At 39.7% G+C, this 22,518-nt stretch overlaps 6 protein-coding genes across 6 annotated transcripts; 1 reads left to right on the plus strand and 5 right to left on the minus strand.

Moving 5' to 3' along the window:
• Nucleotides 1-87: 87 nt before the first annotated feature.
• Nucleotides 88-2,403, minus strand: I206_106359 (uncharacterized protein; the record flags this gene model as incomplete). The annotated part of the gene is made up of 11 exons (XM_070203300.1): nt 88-358; nt 481-585; nt 655-878; nt 958-1,026; nt 1,091-1,187; nt 1,255-1,408; nt 1,478-1,584; nt 1,650-1,733; nt 1,794-1,907; nt 1,977-2,068; nt 2,143-2,403. The coding sequence occupies 11 exons, from the start codon at nt 2,401-2,403 to the stop codon at nt 88-90; spliced, it is 1,578 nt and encodes a 525-aa protein (XP_070059401.1).
• A 1,857-nt stretch (nt 2,404-4,260) lies between these two features.
• Nucleotides 4,261-6,362, minus strand: I206_106360 (uncharacterized protein; the record flags this gene model as incomplete). Its single annotated transcript, XM_019158856.1, has 5 exons — nt 4,261-4,597; nt 4,686-5,005; nt 5,104-5,972; nt 6,053-6,218; nt 6,270-6,362. 5 exons carry the CDS (start codon nt 6,360-6,362, stop codon nt 4,261-4,263), a joined length of 1,785 nt encoding a protein of 594 aa, XP_019007994.1.
• Nucleotides 6,363-9,981: 3,619 nt separating this feature from the next.
• On the plus strand, nt 9,982-11,163 carry I206_106361 (uncharacterized protein; the record flags this gene model as incomplete). Its single annotated transcript, XM_019158857.1, has 5 exons — nt 9,982-10,143; nt 10,209-10,490; nt 10,542-10,643; nt 10,709-10,999; nt 11,059-11,163. The coding sequence occupies 5 exons, from the start codon at nt 9,982-9,984 to the stop codon at nt 11,161-11,163; spliced, it is 942 nt and encodes a 313-aa protein (XP_019007995.1).
• Nucleotides 11,164-12,302: 1,139 nt separating this feature from the next.
• I206_106362 (uncharacterized protein) lies at nt 12,303-13,112 on the minus strand (the record flags this gene model as incomplete). Its single annotated transcript, XM_019158858.1, has 4 exons — nt 12,303-12,396; nt 12,454-12,672; nt 12,778-12,897; nt 12,967-13,112. 4 exons carry the CDS (start codon nt 13,110-13,112, stop codon nt 12,303-12,305), a joined length of 579 nt encoding a protein of 192 aa, XP_019007996.1.
• Nucleotides 13,113-14,072: 960 nt separating this feature from the next.
• I206_106363 (uncharacterized protein) lies at nt 14,073-19,514 on the minus strand (the record flags this gene model as incomplete). The annotated part of the gene is made up of 16 exons (XM_019158859.1): nt 14,073-14,111; nt 14,195-14,312; nt 14,378-14,598; nt 14,665-14,938; nt 15,013-15,269; nt 15,332-15,479; nt 15,546-15,774; nt 15,876-16,011; nt 16,084-16,246; nt 16,326-16,461; nt 16,530-16,848; nt 16,912-17,008; nt 17,069-17,453; nt 17,536-18,039; nt 18,133-18,562; nt 18,651-19,514. 16 exons carry the CDS (start codon nt 19,512-19,514, stop codon nt 14,073-14,075), a joined length of 4,320 nt encoding a protein of 1,439 aa, XP_019007997.1.
• Nucleotides 19,515-20,189: 675 nt separating this feature from the next.
• On the minus strand, nt 20,190-21,982 carry I206_106364 (uncharacterized protein; the record flags this gene model as incomplete). The annotated part of the gene is made up of 12 exons (XM_019158860.1): nt 20,190-20,259; nt 20,350-20,361; nt 20,443-20,511; nt 20,604-20,694; nt 20,761-20,776; nt 20,845-20,929; nt 20,996-21,128; nt 21,210-21,341; nt 21,407-21,514; nt 21,605-21,671; nt 21,760-21,812; nt 21,916-21,982. 12 exons carry the CDS (start codon nt 21,980-21,982, stop codon nt 20,190-20,192), a joined length of 903 nt encoding a protein of 300 aa, XP_019007998.1.
• Between the last annotated feature and the right edge of the window lie 536 nt (nt 21,983-22,518).

The raw sequence follows: 22,518 nt of genomic DNA on the forward strand, positions 1-22,518 counted from the left end.
CACCGTAGGAAAATTTCCATTGATTAATCTAGATACAATACTGATAATATCAAAGCGATTAAGGAATAGACTCGCTAATATGTGAAACTAATAAACATATTCAAAATAAGGATTTTCTTTATCAGTTAAATCCGCAAAAGCAGTTGTATTAGGATCAAATTCTTCTTGATTTTCATGTCCATTTGAATTAATCATATTTTCAAGATATTTTTTCTTTTTCTTATTTTCATAAATGAAAACAAATCTAAAAATGAAAAACATTGATAATTCAATTATATTTGCAGCTAATAAAGAACCAATACCTAATTTATATTTTGGTGCTTGTTTTGTTAAATAAAAAAAGGTGAGATGATATTGCCTATACAAGCCTACATGAAAAATCAGTATTTTGACTTCAACTTCAAGATTAGATAAATCATTTCATGGTAAGAGAAGAGGTGAAATATTTTGGAAAAACAAATTGATAAACTCACTCCAAACCAAATAACACCTGATACGATCATTTTTTTAGATTGACCAGCAGTATTTGAAGTTAAAACTGATAAAAAAATAACAAATGAAGCTTGATATGATCCTGTCAAATAGCTAAAACAATAAAGTTGTAAGTTTGATAACGGAAACGAAATAAGAATCGTTTAGGATGGTCAAACTAACAAGCAAATAAGTCTACCAACATAAGCATTTGAAGGAGCAAGTAAAAAACCTAAGCCACCAGCAATAGTAGGAATCATAAAAATTGCAGAAACTAAAGTTCTACTATTTTTAGGTAATCTTTCATTTAGAAATGCGCCTGATGCAATCCAAATAACTACTAATACACCTTGTGGTATACCTAATAAAGCTGTATGTAATTTATCAAATCCTAAACCTGCAATAACCTATATATCACACAATATACAGTGTTAGCGATTTAACCCAACCTGCAAGTAATGTTTATCGCTCTAAATGACGATTTACCAAAGTAGAGAAGTTACTTATTCCCCCATTAGGTATGTTACAAATCATACCCAAGAATAAGTACATGTACTAATTTTTGATTGACAAATCAGCATTGTACATGTTCTCTGATGTCGAGAGCAATCGAACTAACAGTTTTATAATCAGTAGCTGCTTCTCTGATTTGATGCCATTTAATTCTTCTATTCTCAACACCAGTTTGGTTTCGTCTCATCCGAGCAATCATGAGTCTACAGCATAGATCTCATCTTGTCAGTCTCACAGCTCAAGCCGAGGTGAAATAACACTGTTACTCACAATTTCTCCTCATGAGTGAAACCTCTAAACGTAGCTGGAGAATTAGGAAGAAACAAACCTAAAGCTATAGCCCACGTTGCACAGAAAGCGCCAACAATGATAAATTCGTATCTCCACGAAGCGAGTGCTCCATTTATTTGACCTATCCCATAACCTATTCACAGCGTTATTCTTTGTCTTCTTGTATCAGGATAAAGCGATAAAAAGCAAAAAACAAGATTACCAATCAAACCACCTCCTGCTACACCAACACCATTGAAAGCGTACCAAAATGAAATTCTCGATGGTTGTTCAGCACGAGTATAATACATAGAAGTAATTAACATGAATCTATACATGAATTATCAGTTGTTAACATCTTTACTTTATATATGATCTGGTTCGCAAAGACATACGCTGGATCAGCAATAGCTTCTGCTGCTCCTGATAAAATACGTAAAACAGCGATAGTAGCGAAATTTTTCGAAACGGCTTGAAGCCTGTAATCATTGTGAATCAGCTTAAAAATATAGGTAATTGATCAAAAGTAGAAAATTTACATCAATAAAGTACCCCACATGAAGATATTTCCGGCTAAATAGTAGGCAGGAGGAGATCTTTGCATGATTAAATTAGAAGGAATTGCCCATGCCAACCAACCGAAATAAAAGATACTGTAGAAATCATTAATCCTTCGTTGGACTTGTAATTTTACATCAAGGTAGAATTAAAATTGAAAATACCTTGATAACCAAGAATATTGTGTACCATGAAGTTTGAGATCCGTCTTAATACCAAAAATAGCAGCATAAGATAAAGTAGTTTTATCAACATACTATTTAAACATAAAAATCATTCACGATCAACAATTGTTTTATAATTTCGATATTATTGATTGATTGAACTTACATAAAAGAAATAACAAATACCTAAAAGAGGTAAAATTCTTCTATCTAATTTTCTTTTTAATTTCTTTTCATCATCAATATTAATCATTGAATCATTAGGATATCTTTCTAATGCTTCATAATAAATATCAGCATGACCTTGATCAAGTTTAACTTTTGTAGCTACTAAATCATCTTCATGATTTCTTGATAATTCAACTTGATCAGTATGTTCCAGTTGAATTACATCTTCTTTCTTCTCTTGCATAGGTAAACTCGTCATCTTGTACCGGATACCACCTTGATTCAGTGTCCTCTTGGAATTGGGATTTCCAACGATCGTAAATAACCAGGCGTATGATAACGATGAGAAGGTTAATATAATTTTTGCAACTGGACGACTTCGATTGTACCACTTCACCAGAGTATATCTTCGTTGTTCTTACGACCGAGCAAAAAACGTTGATCAGATGATCTTGATACATTTTTCTTTGAACCGGCGCTTTTTGACCGAGATTGAGATGATCTATATGAGGTTGCTCAACTCTTTTATTATTCGGTTTAATCCGAGATGGTAAATCATGTGAGAGGTGAGCCTTTGTTCAAAGGAGTTAAACCTTGACATCATGCTATAATTGAAGCGCAAAGGTGCTCCATGGGGAATAAGCCAAACAAATTGAAAAGGTACGAAAATAGAACCCAAGTGAAACCGAATATATAAACGTAAAAACATAATCGAAATTTGTCCGTTTTTCGGGGATTTTTGAAGAGGATGGAGAAGATTGAAGTTGAACGATCCGATCACGGGCCGGAGGATCCGTTATCAATGCCAGTTCTTTTCTGCTGTTTTCATAAACGGCGTGTTATCCGTTAAAATTCCTTGGGTGAGACCGAGATATCAGACATGAATCTTGCCTTCATTCGTGTGTGGAATACGGCGTGTTGGGATCCAGTCATATTTGGTCAGCTGGAAGATCCATTTCGGCAGAATGATATCTATATCCAGGTATCTAGTGGTATTTGACGGTAGCAGAATGCAAATTTAGATAAGAATCAAGATGAGACTAACGAGTCTTAGTATCATCCGATCCTACTGAAAGATCTGGTCCAAATCCACTAATTACCAGACTTTCAATCATAAATGTTTGCATTGACGATGGAAGCGTTTGCGGATATCGCGAAGAGAGTGAGATTATCATGGTACGCTAGCTCTTGATTATGATTGTTCTGGATGAATGTTCAATGTCTCTGGAGTAAGATATGTCTTCGGAGTAAGGCATGCGAAGATCTGTTTTTCATACTGCCAAATCTGAGGCTTGTTGTAATTGGATTCAAGATACCCGGTGGGGTTCTTGAAACTATCCAGTCATTAGGAACTATATCAACGGCAAAGGAATCAAGGGACAATTCGCCAGTGGATTACGAGTACTTGTTTGCCTGAAATTGGTGCCACAGCCATTTTGGCTCTTGGGACAGCACAGGATTCGAGTAGCCTTCAATAACACACGAAGGGAAAGGGCTTGGGTGTAATGTGGTACATTGCTAGATATCTGATTATCTACGAGAAGGATATCTGAAACCTCAACATCATTGTCTGCTTTCCTGCACGTTATTCATACTCTGATTCCCAAACTACTGGAACTTTGATACTCTTGAGAGTCGACTCATCAGGACTAATACGATCCCGTGGGCTCCCTCAGTCTCAATCGGTCGCTGAAAGACGACAAACTTTCCTTGTCGAATTCCCAAGTATCTCGACAATTGACAATGTCATCGCCATCAGCTATGTTAAAGCGAAAGAAAGATTATGATCGAGAAGAGCATTCGAGATCCAACGACTAGAAGTTGTCAAACCTCTTACGAAGAGGACGCATTTTGAATCCAAATTTGTAAGACTCCATATTATGCTGGAAGCCCGCGCTACTTATCAACAAGCTTTACTGTTATCTGTGAGTCTTTTAACAGAGCAATGGACTGGATGATACACAATCAGACTATTTCCGGATACTTTGGCTTGGCGAAGCTGGCAAATCAAATGAAACTGGTCTAACTTTTTATCAGGCATGATGAATATTCTAAAGAATGCATTTGACTGATTATCTTACAACAGACATCGTTGTCGATAAGAATCCTGAATTTCTTAGCAGAATTGACCCCAAGGCGTATCTATTAACCTCCATCTCCATAACCTACCCCATATTCCTCCTTTGCCTGTCGTCCAATCAACTCCGCCAACTACTTTTCTCATTTCAGAAACATCCATTGGCTTTCCATCTGGGTGATTCCGTTCCGGTCTAACTTCCATTAGTATGAATTCTGCAGCCATCTTCGCACTACCTACACATCCTTCTAACAACGGAATCCCAGGGTAAGCATAAGATCCAACTATATGTACGATTGTTGAAGGTGGTAAATATGATCTTGACGTATTTTGAAGAAATGGAAGGACTTTGCAGGGCTCTTTGAGAGGTAAAGCACTATTAATGGGCACATGAGCGATTCGACTTGAAAAAGCTTCTCAAAGGTGTTTTAAATTTTTCCTCGCAACTGATGAGAATCACTTACCGCTCTAATTTGGATATACCTATTACTTTGGCGGCATCTATAGGTACACACGGATTGGTAGTTTGGAATACAGGTCGATCCTGTCCATACTTCCTCTTAAGGCGAGAGGGAGGATATATGATTTGGGTTGTTTGAGTGTATATTTGATCTTCAATAGGAGTGAAGTAAGGTACTGGATACTCCGCTGAACGGTGAGTCAGAGGTGCTGGTTGTATCGAAGGTAGCGTGATCTGATCATCAGGTAGGAAAAAGTTCAAATCTCGCCTATCCTTGAGAGAAGGTAGGATAGAGGTATCTCCGTGGGTTACTACGATTGTTTCCTATGGAAAAGAATAAAAATTCAGCGTCTGGTCAAATCATCTTCACACACATGTAATTCTCGCACGGGTCTCAGAGAAGTTAAGGAATAGTAACTCACTCTATATCTGACCTTGCCCAGAGCAGCTCTCATTTCCGATATTTTCCTTTTCTCTTTATCCCTTCCAGCACTTCTCAAACTATCCTCCAAACCTTCTAACAATCTCTTCGCGACGCTAGCTTGAGTAGCCAGTATTATTTTATCCACTATGAGTTCTTCATTCCTCCCTCCATCCAAACCGGTCTGATCCTTCATCGTCAGCCGTATTCCTTCATGAGAAGAAATGTATTCTAATCCAATAATTTCCGTTGATAATTTCAGATGATCTTCACCCTGTTCGCAAACAGGTTTTGCTAATTTTTCTGCTATGTCAGCTGCAGAAAATCCTTCTGCAGGATGATAATGATTTGTTCCTAATGTCAAGTGCATATATTCTAGGATGATTCTAACGGGTAAAGACCAAACATCCGCATCTGTCATTGTCCCAACAGCCGAGAAAAGAGGTAAAACAATTCGACTTATGAAGAATTCGAAAATATCACCTAGTGGTGTCCATATTGGATAAGGCCTGAATGGGATAGGTACGGTAAGCGGACAAGATAAGAATGAAGACATTGTCGAAGTGAATTCGCGCAGGGTCAAATCGGGTGGACGTGAAATACATCTAGGTAATAGATCGTGCCATGCGAATAGACCCAAAAGTACCATGATTGAGTAACATATTGCCACGCCAATGAAGGTCAAAAGATCTCCAACAAGAGTGAAAATGTTCAACCATGCTCTTGAAGGCAATGAAGGTATAGAATAGCCTGATGATCCAGAATGAATAAAATAGGTTGATTGAGAGGAAGAGAATGAAAATTTATAATTTGCTGTTTTAAGTGGAATACCTAAGTGATTATATAATGCGAGTAACAAAGGATAATAGCCTTTGCAGTGAGGAATAAGAATTAGCTAAGACCTGCACTAAATTTTGATTCCTGCACGGACAAACAAAAGGACAACATACCCCCTTGAAACCCTCTCATAGGGACATCCACTACCCATTTCTCTTCAGGACTGCCCTCTTCCTTTGCGTTTCTACTCCTGCTTCTTCCGCGCGTCGACTTTTCGGGATCGTTGGAAGGGATTAAAGGAATCTCTACAGATTGTGAATGGAATCCTAGTTTACTTGACTAGATGTACGCGTCAGAAATGTTAAGGAAGTACGAAATTGATTCACTCACTTTCTCTATAAGCCATACCTCTACTCCTTCCTCCCGAAGCAGATAGGCAGTAGTGAGACCTGCCAGACCAGATCCAATTACAGCTACTCGCATGGTCACCAATCTCCGGTTTCAACTCTACTCCATCGCTTAATCTTAATCTGAAGTATGCTGAACTTTAGAAATCAATGAGTGATGATGTAACAATGATTGTTCCGGAGTATTCCGTAACGTAAAAAGAACGATAACTGGATTAAATTTGATGCCTTATCAATAAACCCGAGTCGCCCGCTTGAATAATTCGGGTAAAACGCCAATGTAGTCTCGTTCAATGCAATGACAAAATGCAGGTTGAAGTTGAAGATCACATATGACAATATCAAGCCTCGTACAGAGAGAGGGACGCGGTAGTCGATATGACGGCTCCAAATATTGAAACGGACGCGATATGGTACTCAATTAGGAATTTATCGTTCCACCTCCAAAAGACTGGCGGCGATTCCCCTCGTAGCTTTCTCGGACCTTCTTGAATCGTTGAAAGGAGAGCCCTGGTAACATGGACAAAGACGCGGGCACTCGGTACATCGACAGTCGACACTTGTCAATGTGGAGAAAGATCGCCTACATGGACATATTGACAGATCTGGATTATATCGATTTCACAAGTCGCTCAAGGCGATTCACTTCACAGCCTGATATACCTCCGGGGTTTTGACTACAGAACAACAGGCAGATCTGTTTTGTGGCACAGACTTCGAGTGAGTCACTAGGGCTCCCCTAATCTGTTGAGCGGCGAATTTGACGATTCGAGCTTTCGGCAATATGTCGCGTGATATATTAGACTCAACATTAACTAGTTTTCATCATATCCGCTTCATTTAAGTTAATTGCTCATTAACGCAGTAAGCTAGTATTGATATCCAAGATCTTATTGATCATATTACTGTTACCGCAGTGACTGATAAATGCGTATATACGCGGACCAAGACGTTTTTAACAACGCCGAACCGCCAACATTTGATACCGAAATATGGGATCTCGAAAAAGCCAAAAACTGCCACTCCGGCGCCGAGAACCCGATGAATGTGGCCGCACAGCCTATTCGTATGCACATTCGAGACGTTGGAGATATGACGTTGAGTGAATATATCAGAGTGATCTCAGTACCAAAAGCCCAAAATCGTTTCTAAGCCGAAACCATCATACGGCCGAGCCGAAACTAAGCAAAGCCAGACTTATGGAGTCTAACTGATTAACATGAATTCACAAAAGTATTATAAAGTTGTTATGGGCAACCAAATTGGTGGTTTGTTTGGTGAGACGGTAAGTGTCGGTTGAGAGAATTACGATAATTTGCACAGATTTTCCTTTTTTCCAGAAGTTGAATGGTATCTTACTAATTGATGCCGTATATTCTCGATCGTCATGCCATCATCTCACGATCGTGAACCGGCTTATCATATGTCAATTTCAGGGCTATCTTTACTAAAAAGTGGAGGTTTAATAACCCTTCAGCAGATTCCAACGGGATTGATATCTTAAGGCAAGCTTACTTTGGCATGAAGAAAAGCTTTTAGATCGGTAGTCTGATCTGCAAAGCTGCGAGAAGGAGGAAGAAGAGAAACGCCTCTGATGAAGATATTTACATCTTGATGTGAAAATAATATGCCCAGAACCGAAAGGCCACGACGTGCTTCACAGCCACTAAAGGAGGACTTGCACTTGTACCTGGTCAAGCTCACGAGGAAGGGACTATCGGGGGTTTTAAGGGTTTTATCTTTTTTCATTTACCGGCATTTGAAAAACTTGATCGAAATAAAGACTGACCCCACACTATTGATGCAAAAGGCAAGATGCAAGCTATAGAGATGATAATTGTTTCCAAGACGCGCTATACACTTTAATGAAAGATGGGTTAATGCAGCTGTGAAACCTAGAAAATGCTCCGAACTCTTGAGTTTGGGTCTGGTCGTAGCTCATACACTAAGACTATCCAACAGATCTCCTCCAAGATGTATCGCATGGGTCATCTGTTAGGGCGTCTCGATCATGGGCAAAGAAGATGACAGACGGCAAGAAGAACTTGGTATAGATTCTTCCATGCCGAGACAAGATGAAGGAGAACCGATCGGGAAGAGCATATCAGTTTAGCAGAAAGAGACATATCTTAGTAAAGATTATTTTTGGGTTGTCCCTGGTTCAACCCATGAAACATACCTCGGTTCTTGATAAGAGAGGTTGGATATCACATCGTTTTGGGTGTTCATGAGATACAAGTGGCAGGGAAAGGGGGAAAAGGGTTTGACTGACAGGGTAGTCACCCAGTCATCAGATGCGGTGTCACCCCCTTTCTCGCAAGGACCTCTAAGCTCTGCTATCGAAAGCCAGCTGAGAGGAAGGTGTTTGAACTCGATCGCCGGGGGTTCGGGAATGTCTCGTAGCAACTCTTATGAGAAACACGAATTCAATTCAAAAGGAAAAGTCATAAGAAATTAGCATTTGCCGTTCATTTAATATATCGGGTCGGTATGTTTGAAAGACAGCAGTAGAAGCCGCATTCCCCGATCCATAAATGAAACGATGAGTAGCATTTCTCCCCTCATTCCCCCACATCGATTTCCACGTAAGACAAACGAGAAACCCTCAGGAGTACCTCATGTCTAGAGGTTTGGAAAGAGAGGGAAAAAAAAGATCAGGGTAAAATATGAAAAAAAGTAATCAAGGATTAATCATATATGAAAATCAGACTAGTGACTTTACATTTTATTTAAAGAGTAGTCACCACCTCTTTTCTTTTACTTAATATTCTGTTTTTAATTTCGGCATCCTAAATTATTATTATATCTATATAATAATCTTCCACTCATACTACTCATCTCCCATCTCTACCTATTCCGATTCCGTTGTTCTTCCCTATTTATCCAACGGCGTTATTCCCCTTTATCATCAATTTAAACGATATATCATTCTGTAAACTGCGTAATCCTTTACGGAATCTTACTTTTCTCCTTCACATCGGGGATTCCCATAACCATATTTTCAATCTACCCTCCATATATATATCAAACATTATATAACCAGTAGTGTAATTTCTCGTACTATCTTATCCCATCTTCCCTCCCAGTAAATTACCTATCACAACACGGCTTTCTGATCATCTTTGACCATCAATTCATTTGGCATCGCTATTGACAGGTGAGTTGTCGCGATTGCCGATCTCGATCTCCCCAAACAACCCTCCACCTCCGAATCTGGCCCAGATCCAGTTCCTTCAAACTTTTTAACCTCACCCATTTTCCTTCCTTATTTTCTTGTAATTGGTAATAGCTTCGTATTATCTGCATTCGTTTCTTCTCCTGACCATACACTTGCGGACGTGACATTGTATCCCTAATCTTCGATTACTGCGTCTCAGATCAATCGCTAATCAAGTCTGAAACCGCAGTAATATAGTTTGTTTCACAAATTCTCATTCAGCCCGGAGAAAAAACTTTTCATCCTATCTTAGATTCGATCTTTTCCTTCTTGCAAACAGCGACTTGCGCACAACTATCGGTAAACAGTTCAACCGCAGGCTAAGACAAGTCTGTAGTATCGCAACATTACCGTGTAATTTGTTAGGTTAAGCATATAACTGCTTTGCCTGAATCTCACTTATCGACCTACCCCCGTCAAATAATTATTCAAGATTTCATCCTATTACAACGGCCCGCCCCCACCGCACAATCCCGTCATGTCCCCTAATTCCTCCCTTTCCTCCAAATCCCTCTTATCAAGCTTCAAAGGTAACTCCACAACTTCATTAATGAACATGTCCGACGATATGGATGGCAGAACCCGAAATGCCAAAGCACAAAAACGACATAGAGAGAAACAAAAGGCCAGAGTCAAAGCTGTAAGGCTTTTCTTTCCGTATAATGAAACATTGAGTCATGAAATTGATCCTCAACTTCTTCTTAGCTCGAAGAATCGGTTCAAGTACTTACCGCTCAACTGGAAGATGCTAGACGACAATTAGGTCAATTGCCCTACCCACCTGGGCCATCAAGGATGCCAATCGGCACTCACTCACCAGAGTTTGCTCAACTTCAAAACGAGAATGGCTACCTCAGAGATGAAAACTCTGATCTGAGACGACAATTGTATACTCTTCGAGTCACGTATGGTCAAGAAAATCCTGCTGGAGGGCAAATGCCAAGTCCACCTCCAAGACATGGCAGTGGTCAAGGTCGATCTAACACCGTGAGTCTTGTCTTTTCACGTTGCGACACCAAAGCTGATGAAAGAAGATAGAACCCTTCCGGTACTAATGCTGGATCAGATACGAACAACAATGATCCATACAGAAATTCAGGTGGAAATGGCAACAGAAGCAGAGTCTTATCAGCTTCTTCAGTATGTCCTTTTTCACCATCCCGAGTCTACCTTGTCAAATGGCTAACATTATTCATGTCACACAGGCTCCAACTGCCTCTCCATATGTCTCTTCATCTTCCTTTCCAGCCGACTTAAGAGCTCATTCACTCTCTAACAATAACAATTCCTCAAACAGCAATAACAATTCCGGCTCAAATAGCAGACCTCAACAAATCGAATCAAATTACCCAGTGCGATATGAAGGTCACATGTACCCACCTACCGCACCGCCTCCTCACGCCCTTCCACGAAGTCAAATGTACAACGTTGAAGGCATGCAATATGGTGGTCGGGGCGGTGGAGAAGGTGGCGAGAACATGCCATGGGGACCTGAGGTGAGTAGACTCAATAGCGGGTTCCAAGATTGAAAGCTGATGTTGCATCTGTATCACAGTCCGGACCTCCTCCGTTCGCCGGCGGGATGGGTTATCCACCGGTCAATTTCCACGAGAACAACTCTTCCAACGCAGTCAATGAGCCATGGAGACAAGAGCATTAAATCTTTCAGAGATCTCACGTCTCAACAAATAATAGACATAAATTAGAATTGGTGTTCCGGTCTTCCGTTTGATGCGGTTAACCTTTCCATATATTTCAACGCTTTTTTCCCCGTCGACTACGACACGACATCTTTGTATTTGCTCTTATTGTTAGTTTCTTGCTTAATTTTATTATAACGAAATCGGATAAGGCTTTTAATACGTTATATGATCTATATAATCTTTCAAACTTGTGTTTCTCTTTAGTCATTTTCCGGTTTGTTTTCATTTTTCTCTCTTTCGGATATTCTTAGGTGTCTTGGACATGCATTGCATAGTACACTGTCTTGCAATAACAGTACATTTCAGACTGGATATAGGAGTATCATCAAGCATGCAATACAAGTCAGCAACATATCCTTTTCATGTACGGCAATTTGTGTTGAGATTGATAGCATCCGTTGTGCCTGTTATTATCTACACAATCAACAAAATTATAATTCAATTGGAATCAAATTATAGTTAGCTTATGACGAGAAAAGGTGAATAACCAAATAACATAATACTAACTGAGAATGAATATACCGAAGCAATCACTTGTAAGCGAACCAATTGAGAAAAATAAAACATCAGCTTCATTTTCGTTCCTAATTTCAGGATTCATTCAAGTACTACTAGTATTCTTGATTCAGGATGTTGAATGAAAGATGTCGTTAATTCCTTTACATCTTCATGTGCCGTGGCGTTTTATCATAATTTAACGTTATAAATCATGACTTCGATTTGGGTCTTACCTGATTCCAATCGACTCTAACTTTCTTACTTGTACGTCATTTTCTCGTTGAGATATTTTGTTGATAAGATATGAGATTTGAAATTTAATCATTTGAATGGACTTGAAATTTAATCATTGGAATGGAATTGAAATGATACCTATCTAGACTGTGACCAATGTAAGGAATGAAAATTACATAAAAATGGAAAGATGCATCGTCACGTTAAATATCCACAATGAATTTGGAGAACGTATGGTTATATACAAATAGTGATTAACATTATCGACTGTGAATTGATGTGCACCATATGAGACTAATAAGACCCTTGAGAAATCGATTCGGATTACCTTGGACCCCCCGACTCTGAATTTCTGTCCTTGCTCTCAAACCTCACATGGTTTGGTAGAAGCGTTAAGTTGTGTAGAGATTCTCTTGAATCTGTCCACGTCAGATTGATTTCCGTTGAGATCCAAGGCGCTATATGTTTTGGAGTTAGAAATTCCTAAATACCCACGGGTTTGACGAGCGACTTACTCATCTTTCACTTCGCTTTTGAAGGGGGCTATATCTAGCTCACTGGAGGCTGATCCTAGGCGGCCTATTCCTGCTAAGTAATTCAACCCGGCTAGCCAAAGATCCTTGGACAGGACAGTTATCTCGCAAGGCAACGAAGGACCCAGAGTTGATGTAAGTTTTTCCTCGGACACTCCTTCTTGTCCCATTTCAAGTCTGACAAAGGCTGATTTCAAATGCCTAGGACAAAATGGATCATCAGCTAAGCTTCATATATGCGGTCATGATATTGACCCAAATTCGAAGCTTCAAACAATAGGAAGGTAAACCTGATGGGGTACTCACCATTCAGAATCTTCTTTTGTCACTCCGCTTCTCTCGTATATTCTTGATACCTCGTGTTGCCTTATTCTATTCTCGCAATCTGTTTTGCGCAAAGTATCAAGCGTTCCGAGTAAGGCTGGTCTAAATGATTGCTGTTCATCAGCATGTCTTCAATTACAAGAAGATTAGTACTACTCAATCGAGGCTCACTCCAAATAATTCATTCGTCTGAATTCTGCTTCAATAGCAGCCAATTCTCTCTGCCACTGCTCTTCAGATTTCCATGGTGTGAAAGAGGGCACCGCAGTATCCCCAGGCTGGTTCGATGAAGATGTGTTCGTGTCGTTGGTGGGCATGGCTTCTCGATAAATACAAGCTAGAGGAATTAGCATTCCACTCATAAATCAGTGAGGTCGACAGAATATGCCCTTCGAGGTATGGCAAAAATCATGTACTCACCTAGTGAGTATTGGCAACAGGATAACGTTTTAGATGGGTGGCGATATTCAGACTATGGTTAGATCAATAGATGAAAAAGACAGAAAGGCGATATGAACTCGAAGAATCTAGTCGGCTTATATAGCTTTGTGCTAGCAAAGTGTTGTAAGCGAGGCTGATAATAATCCTTTCTACAATAAGAAGCCTGATAGGTCAGTCAAGTGAAATCCCTTGTATTTCGTCATATTTTTAAGTACAAAGCTCCAACCAGTCGAACAACAAACCTTTCTACTCCCAGACGAATGTTAACGTTGTCGAATAGCCAGTCAAGCAGTGTCCCTTGTTCTTCGTCATGTATATAACTGCACAATTCAGATGAGGCGAACAACTATCCTTTCTTAACCCAGAAGCATGCTGACGCTGTTGGCTATTTATTCAACAGGATCCATTGTAAATCATCATACAGTATGTAGACCTATGCTGCTACTTTATAAAATAATATCAAATTCAAGTCGAAGCGAAGAAGCCAAAAAGTCGAATACGTTCAAAGCTTTATTCACATTATTTTCAATTTCAAATTACCCTCTTTCTTGTCTCTTTCAAGATTCTCTGAAAGGATGTGTTAAGCTGAACTCATCCGGCTTCGTAAACGGAACTAATACAATATTGCGAGATGAATCTGCCCATCTGTCTCTATCGTTTGCCACATACACTTGCATTGGATTGAAACGAACAATCACGACCATATTAAAGTCTATACAATATACATAACATTCACTATAAAACCTTGTATCCCATGAATCGAGTGAAACAACATCTGTGTATACTTTATAAAAACCATTATATCCTATTCTATTTTTCCATGTAAACGCTAAACCCTATTGTTTACTTAAATTCTGCATCTGTACCAATTCATACTAAATAATAAAAGCACAATAGCACAATTAGCAAATTGATTTAAGATTTTTTCTCCAAGATCAAACAAAAAGACCAAACTCACATATCCTCCTTTCTTAGATAATAATTCTTGATGTGTACCATGTTCAGCAACTTTACCTTCAGAGAAATAATAAATTTGATCTGAATGTTGAATTGATGATAATCTATGTGCTATTGCTCTTTGAATTTCAAATCCATTATTAATCAGTATTTTGAATTACTCGGGAGAACGAATTGAACTTACATTGTAGTTCTCCCTTTAGATGCTTTATCAAGTGCTTCTTGTACAACTTTTTCACTTTGACTATCTAATGCAGAAGTAGCTTCATCAAGTAAAAGAACTTTAGGATTTCTTATTAAAGCTCTGGCAATTGCTATACGTTGTTTTTGACCTCCTGATAATTGTGATCCCTTTCCACCAACTTCAGTTTCAAATCCATCAGGAAGTGACATGATGAAATCATACTATATCCTTGACATTAGCTCCATTTTCAAAAAGACAATTAGTAACAATCAATAATCATGACTCACAATATTAGCATCCCTACAAGCGTTCTCAATTTCTTTCTCTGTGACTTGATCCATAGGTTTATTGGCTCCCAACAAAACATTGAATCGAACTGTACCAGCATATAAAGTTGGTTCTTGAGACACCAAAGCGACTTGATCTCTGAAATTAGCCACGTTCAGGTCCTTGATATCGACTCCGTCTAGAGTAATTCGACCAATTAAGGGATCGTAGAATCGTTCGAGCAACTGGATTGTAGTGGATTTACCACATCCAGAAGGGCCTACTAATGCGACGCTGCGCAATGCAAACAACGCAATCAGTGAACCCACCCCCGTGACCGGAACGAGGAAAGGTCTTGAAATACTCACTAAGATCCAGCAGGTACGTCAATACTCAATTCTCTCAATACCCTGACTCCAGGTCTGGTAGGATATCTAAAGTGTACATCCTCGATGCGTATATGACCTTGTACTTGATCATGAGCCAATTTCTTTCCATCAGGAGAATCAGGGTCAACTTGTGGCTCGTTATCCATCAACCTAAATATTGAAGCTGCAGATGAATTGGCCTTCGAAGCATCGGGTACAAAGGTGAAAACATTTCCTGCTTGTAAAGTAGCGAAGATCTGCCAATCACAGTGTCAGCTTGTTCGTTCACGTAATTACAGAGAGCTTCTAAGCAACCTACAACGGCAGTAAGCACAGTGAAGAATTTGTTGGTAGTGTATTTCCCATCGATAATCCATAAAGCACCAATATAGAAGATCAAAGCGATGATCAAGAATGAAATACCTTGACTGGCAGCGTAAAGAGCTTGAGATTTGATAGAGGTTTGGCTATACCATTTCGAAATCAATTTCTGCTGTATGTATATGTAGACTTAGTTCAGAACATCGACTCACAAATTGACCTTCATAGGTTCTTTCAATGCTTCAGAGTAAATCCTATCCACATCATCTTCTCTCGTCAAGGATGCTACGGTTCGTACCGCACCTGCTGCTTCCGATGCCAAATGAGCAGATGCAGCATGTAGTTTCTTCATCTTCTGATCCTTCAAAACTACCACCTTGAGTCGGATATAACCCCCGGATATGAGCAGAGGGATACAAGCGATACCAATGAGAGCAAGAACTAGGTGATTTCGTTCGTCAGCAGCCGATCACCAACTTTTGTATAGTATACGGATCTCGGAGTTCATTCGATGTCGAGCTCGTTGGATCATGTGGACTCACGAGGTCCATATATCAACCCAATGACACATCCTCCGATGAGAGTAGCGATAGATTGAACGATGGTTCCGAGGGTAACTCCGAAAAGACCTTGGACCTTTTGAGGGTTCTCGGCGAGATTAGAGGTTACAGCTCCGGTCTGCGAAGTGTAGACGACACTGATCAGTCAAGTGTAAAGTGCACAGCTTTACATGAATACAAATACACTTACAGAGTTTGCGTCCTCATCGAACCAGCCAATATCATGTCTCAAAACAGCCTTGAAGCTCTCCTTTCTCAACTTTGCATTTAAATCCCATCCAGTACTTGAGAATCCAACAATCTGGACGTATGTCGCGATGAAGGCACAGATAGCAGTGACAAAGTAAAACAGCCTGTTCTCGGTGATCCGAATTAGCGCTGATTGCCTGAGTGGACTTGACGGAGATTCATGAAAGAACACAGCGGACTCACGCTTTTTGATTAAGAGCATGTTTGATAGCGCTCTCCCATCCTGGGAAACCTTGAATTTGGAAATCTGCCAAAGCATAACCGAAAAGAATGGCTAAAGAGGGATATACTAATCCCGAACAAACAGCACCGATGGCAGCTAGAGTGAATCGAGCGATAACGTTGTAAGTCCAGATTCTTTGGCTTCTCAGGCCCCACGAGACTTACCGAAGATATAAAGCGTCTTTTGAGCACCGTTCAACTTTAATAACCTAGCATACATCTTCAAAGAACTTGGTAATCTGTCTTCATCCAGCGCTGCAGCTTCCCTTCTCGCTTGAACATCATCAAGAGCAGCACTGGCCAATGATCTACCGGTCGTAGCTCGTTTCAGATCTGGGAATTCTTTTTCTCTAATTGGTGAATCCGCAGGTCGAGAGACAGCAGAGATGGAAGTTAATAGCTGATCTTCAGGAGGCGGAACAACGTTAAGAACATCTTCCACTGCTTCTTGTGCTAGCTTCTGGTTGAATACCAGTTGTGCGTACTGAACAAAACAGCATCAGTTTCCTCTTTAGTCCGCTCAAATACAGAACGCTGATCAACTTACAGAGCCATTTTCATTAGCGAGCAATTCATTATGCGTTCCCTGTTCAAGAATCTCTCCTCCACCCATGACCAGAATCCGATCGGCATCTCGAATGGTTCTGTGCATGAGTTCATTCTCATTAGAATTCTGCCCATGTTTCGAGTGTGCGAGGACTTACGATAATCTATGAGCGATAGTTATTGTAGTTCTTCCCTTGGCGGCTTTATCCAAAGCATCTTGTACAATGCCTTCACTTTGTGTATCGAGAGCACTAGTGGCTTCATCCAATAACAAGATTCTAGGATCAGATACGATAGCTCGAGCGATAGCTACTCGTTGTTTCTGTCCTCCAGAAAGTAACATTCCACGTTCTCCAACCATAGTATCATATCCATTAGGTAATTTCATAATGAAGTCATGGGCATTAGCATCAATACATGCTTTTTTGACAAGTTCAAATTTCTCTTCATTGGTTGAGTGTTCCCATCTTGAGCCAATCAAACCATGTTCTACATTACCTCTTACTGTTGTACCGAATAAAGTAGGTTCTTGCGATACGAGACCTGAGAAAGAAGAAGGGTTAATTTAGATCAAGCTTGTATCTCCACACATTGACTACCGCATTAACATAAACCTTTGACTTACCAATCTGTTGTCTTAACCATTTCAAGTTTAATCCTTTAATTTCCTTTCCATCTAATTTGATTGTACCTTGTATAGGGTCATAAAACCTTTCAACCAAACTAACAACTGTTGATTTCCCACTACCAGACGCACCAACAAGTGCAAAAGTTTTTCCAGCTTCAAATTTAGTTGTTAAACCTTTCAAAATAGGAACATTTGGTCTTGAAGGATAATGAAATTTAACATTTTCCAAAGTGATTTCACCATGAACTTTGTCGAGTTTTAAACCTTCTGTAGAAGCTGAATCAATTGAAGGAACTCTATCAATTGTGGCGAATAATTTGGCTGCTGCTGATCTAGCTTTTGCTACTGCCGCAAATTCGGGTGCTGCCATTGCCATTGAAAAGGCTCCTATAAGTACAGACATAAATACATTTATGACTATACCACTATTTGCTCGACCTTGAGTGACCAAAATTGCCCCATAGAAGAATGCTAAAGCGTAAGCGGAGTAGATGGAGAAGACTTGTACACACATCCGTTATGTCAGTTAACTAGCCTCTCGTCCCGGATACAAGATTATTGAAGTTAAAGAGGCGGAATAAAAAGGTTACTCACACATAACACTCAATCCAGCAGCTTCGATGAAAGAAGCTTTTCTACCAGCCTTTCTTGAAAGTTCAATATGTTCATTAAATTTATGACCTAACACTTTTTGTTTACCAAATGCCTGAACAGTTCTTATACTTCCAATAACTTCTTCAGCCAATGATCCAGCTTTAGCAACATGTTCTAAAGCTCCTGTACCGAATTTAGACATGGCAGTCATCATAATTGCACCAGCAATGAGAATGACTGGTAAGATTGAAGAACAAGCTAAAGCCAATCTCCATGATCTAGCAAAAGCAAGTGCGAAACCAGTAACGAATGCACCTAAATATTGAGCAATCAATGCAATTTTTTCTGAAGTTCCTTCTTGTACAAGATGACAATCTGTTTGAATTCTAGTAGCAACTTCTCCAGCTCCAAGATCATCAAAGTATGCAATCTAATTGAATTTTAACGACTTGTCAGAATTCATCACCGCCGGTGAAAATTTCATTAATCTAAGGGAGGAAGAATGGAAGTAAACTCACTTCTTGCCTCAATACCGCTCTGAGGTATTTCTCTCTAACTCTCTTAGAATTCAATTCACCAGTGACATTCCAAATAAACATATAAACCCAAGTTGTTATGAATATTCCTATACCTAAAGCCATTAAATATAATGCATTATGTCCTGATTGAGTTTTTAAATCATCTTTTGCAGCTTGAAGTTGATCTAATTGAGTTTGAGTTAAAGAACCAGATGATCCTGCAATAGCTTGAACTACAATAGCGTAATTTGTAAAACTTGTAGTTAATCTTCCAAAAATTAAAGTCATAAGTGGTTGTGCAGCTCCAGCAGCAATTGCAAGTATTAATCCAAATAACATTCCAACAATTTCTAATGGAGTTGAAAATCTAAAAAGACGAAAAAATCCAACTGCAGGTAAAAGTGTAGCTTCTTCTTCTTTTTCTTTTGATTTTTTCTCTTGAATATCTTTTGATTTTCTATTTTTACCAAATGAGAATCCTTTCTTTTTCGTAATTGTCATTTTCTCGTTACTTGTCGTTGAATTGCTAGGAGATGATGAAGTTGAAGGTCGTTTAGTCATTGTTTTTTCGTTTTCTATCTGAGTATTTGTTTGTGATTGAGTAGATGATTCGTTTGATAGTGGTATAACCGGAGGAACCGATATATTGCCATTTGTAGAAGGCATAAATAATCCTCCAGGTATAGTAGTTGCCCCTTGGCCCAGTGTGACTTTCTCGTTGTCTGCTAGAGTTTCTAGATGTCTGACAGATTCTGCCCTAGTAAGTTCAGCTCTTTGATGTGCAGGGTTGGAAGGACTGTCAGGTCGAGGCTGTTGAGCAAGATCGACCACATCGCCCAATTCCTGAGCTTGATTGCTCGACATGGTGTCGTTCGTGGATCGGATAATGAATTGATTGTATGAGAATCACTGGGGGATCGGAACAGCTGAAGGCTGCTTATAGCTTCAACAGGTTGGGGTGATACAAGATTCGCAGCTATCAGATGTGAAAAGCTGTGTTGCGAGACTATCGAACGATATTCGAATCAGATATACTTATTTAGCTTAGGTTGAGAAAGTTAATCGAGATGTGAATCACTTACTCACCGTTTCGGCTTCCGGATCCGAGTGAATTACTGGCTAATCCGAAGGCAACAAGACTATTTATTTCTCTGTATATAGCAGATTTATATCGGGCAGAGATATCTCCTTCCAACGCGAGTGGATCTCGGCTTTTTATCACCTTGTGAAAAAGTCCAAGTTGTTGTTATATGTGCCGGATCCGTGACGATGCCAAGTGTAATGAGACGATCTGTTGCAAATGAATTTGTCATGGTGACACGGCCAGAATGCCCGTTTATACGAGTAGTTGTTGTGCCTGACCGCGATATCCGCGATATCATCATTTCGGGCCCCGATACTCTTATAGTTGCCCTGAAATTCATTCTGCACAACATGGCATGATATCACATAAGCATAAGATATTATCTACATCTAGACCCCAATCTGTTCGCTATCAAATCACGGCTATCTGTCTCTCATCGGCTTCTCTCAAACATATCATAGGAGCTTCCCACCTGACGCGCGGTATGCATCAACACCTTTCTTCAGTTGTTCGAGTGTTAAAAATCTGCGCAACATGATAACAAAGTTAGCTTCATGCGCAGTCGGTCCCAAGTCTAGAACAATCAACCACACAGCTTTCAGTATGATGACTCACATGAGAATCGTTCTAGAGAAAAGGAGATCAGCTTGATTACATTTGGCCAAAGCTTTAGATAGAGCTGAACGGGTGCATTGTGCGGACACTCACGTAGGTTGTAGTCTTGTCCAGGCGGGTACCCATCCCTTGAACATGAACATTGGTCCTTCCTTCGCAAGACTTACCAGAAAAGGTGATCCTCAATCAGCTCAGTCGAATTAGGTCGTACGCCGAGCCATAACGGTAAAAAATGACGATTGCTCGACACTCACGACTGACGGATGACCCCCAACGTACTCGATGTGCCCTGTCCATGAGCGGTCATAATCCTGGATTTGATCACATCCGCGGGTGAACAGACGGCTGAAAGGAGCAAAAATCATTGTGGATTAAGCTAAGTTTACCTAGAAGTCCCTTTGGGCGACTCACTTGTAGCTACGGTTCCCTGCAATATACAATTTTTCGATTAATGACCTTATCACGCACAAAGTATCAACAAACAGGATCACTCACTGCACCAAGAGAAGCGATGAAATGTAATACCGGACCATCTTCCAACATTTTCGCTCTCATTAGTTCATGCTTAAACCAATCGTAACTGTTTCATTCGAAATCAACATATGTGGTGTGAAAGATGAGCGCAAGATAGGCAGAGTTCACATACCTGGCAAGTTGACTCATATTCATCAAAATACTTCTCAGAGTATTCGGTCCCATACCTCTAGCCCAACTTCCAATACCTTCTTCCGAGGTCATTCGATAAAAACCTTGTATCGAATTTCGATAGTTATATCTTTCTGTTCGGCGTCGAAATAAACTTATCAACTCAGATATCGCTTTGAGTTGTCATCTATCTTTTAGGCAATGTTAATACTCACGTTCAATAGGTTTTGCCTTATCAGCCTGCATCCTAACCATCAATGTTTCAAAAGGGGTTCCAATCACTCCTGCTATTCCTCCTGCCATAGATCCTGCTAATGCCATCTTCCAAGCTGGTGGCTGTCCTGGACCTGATCATGCCAAACACAAGCAAATTCAGTACCAAATGAAGGGTTGGGTGAAAAGACCAATATACCTTTATGCACTTCACCTTTTGCCCAATCGTAAGCTGCAAATCTAGTCATAGAATAGGTCATTTGTCGAAGTAATGTTCCTGTCAATCCATCAAGTAGTCCTCTTGCTCCTGAAAATGCAATGAAAGTCAGCTTTCACTGGATGACATGATCGACAGAGCATCATCAATCATTCATGGATTACAGAGATCCTTACCTACCATTGTTATGTATCGTTTTTCTTATCGATTTTATCATACCTTTATCACCACTTGTTTGGAGTCGGACCTAAGGCACACAGATCAATTATCATTTCGGAACTCTCGTGAAGCTCTGCATTACGATAAGTTTGTGACCAGCATGGAACTGAACTCACTTTTGTCAAGTCTAGGGGATGAGTTATACTAGCTGCTATTGAAGCTGCTACACCTGTGAGAGGGATATCACGTCAGCTCAATCATGACGGCCCATTACACTACGCCTAAATATCGAATCAAGGCCATTAGATATAATCAGATTGGTATGGACTTACCTCCCAACCAAAACGGGTAAGGCTTATTGACGATGCTCACCGTGTTGTTAGAAGTTGAAGTTGACATTGTTTTCTGTATTTCAATATATCTCAATTTGATCTAAGTATTCTTATCAATCTATCATATATGATGATGAAAATCTGAAACGGATTTATGAGCGCACAGATAAGGATGCTTGAACCTAAGTCTATATATTGAATATAGCATGAATAAAGATGATGTTGACGGTGATGATGTTGATGATGAGTAAGTTGATTCTTGATGTATGCTATATTACACAAAATCACCTGACCCAAAGAATGCACACAAATGAAACATTATGTTGAAGATAAAAATAAAAATAATAATAATAAATTCCCCAAATGACTTTTGTTCTCACAGGTCAGATGTTATCTTTACGTAGTCGCACTCCCGTCGTCCGTGCGGAATGACTTTAAATTGTATCATTCTGTCTGTCCAAAGTAATTGACAACAATCATCAAATGCATATAAGTTTAATACCTGATTTTAGTGCTGATAATGTATATTCACTTCCTGTACGTTGTGCAGACCTTTCTAGTGAAGTGAAGACAAATTGCACATATACCAATACAGAGCATTCA

This window comes from Kwoniella pini, chromosome 9 (genome assembly GCF_000512605.2).
Source record: "Kwoniella pini CBS 10737 chromosome 9, complete sequence".
Lineage (NCBI taxonomy): Eukaryota > Fungi > Basidiomycota > Tremellomycetes > Tremellales > Cryptococcaceae > Kwoniella > Kwoniella pini.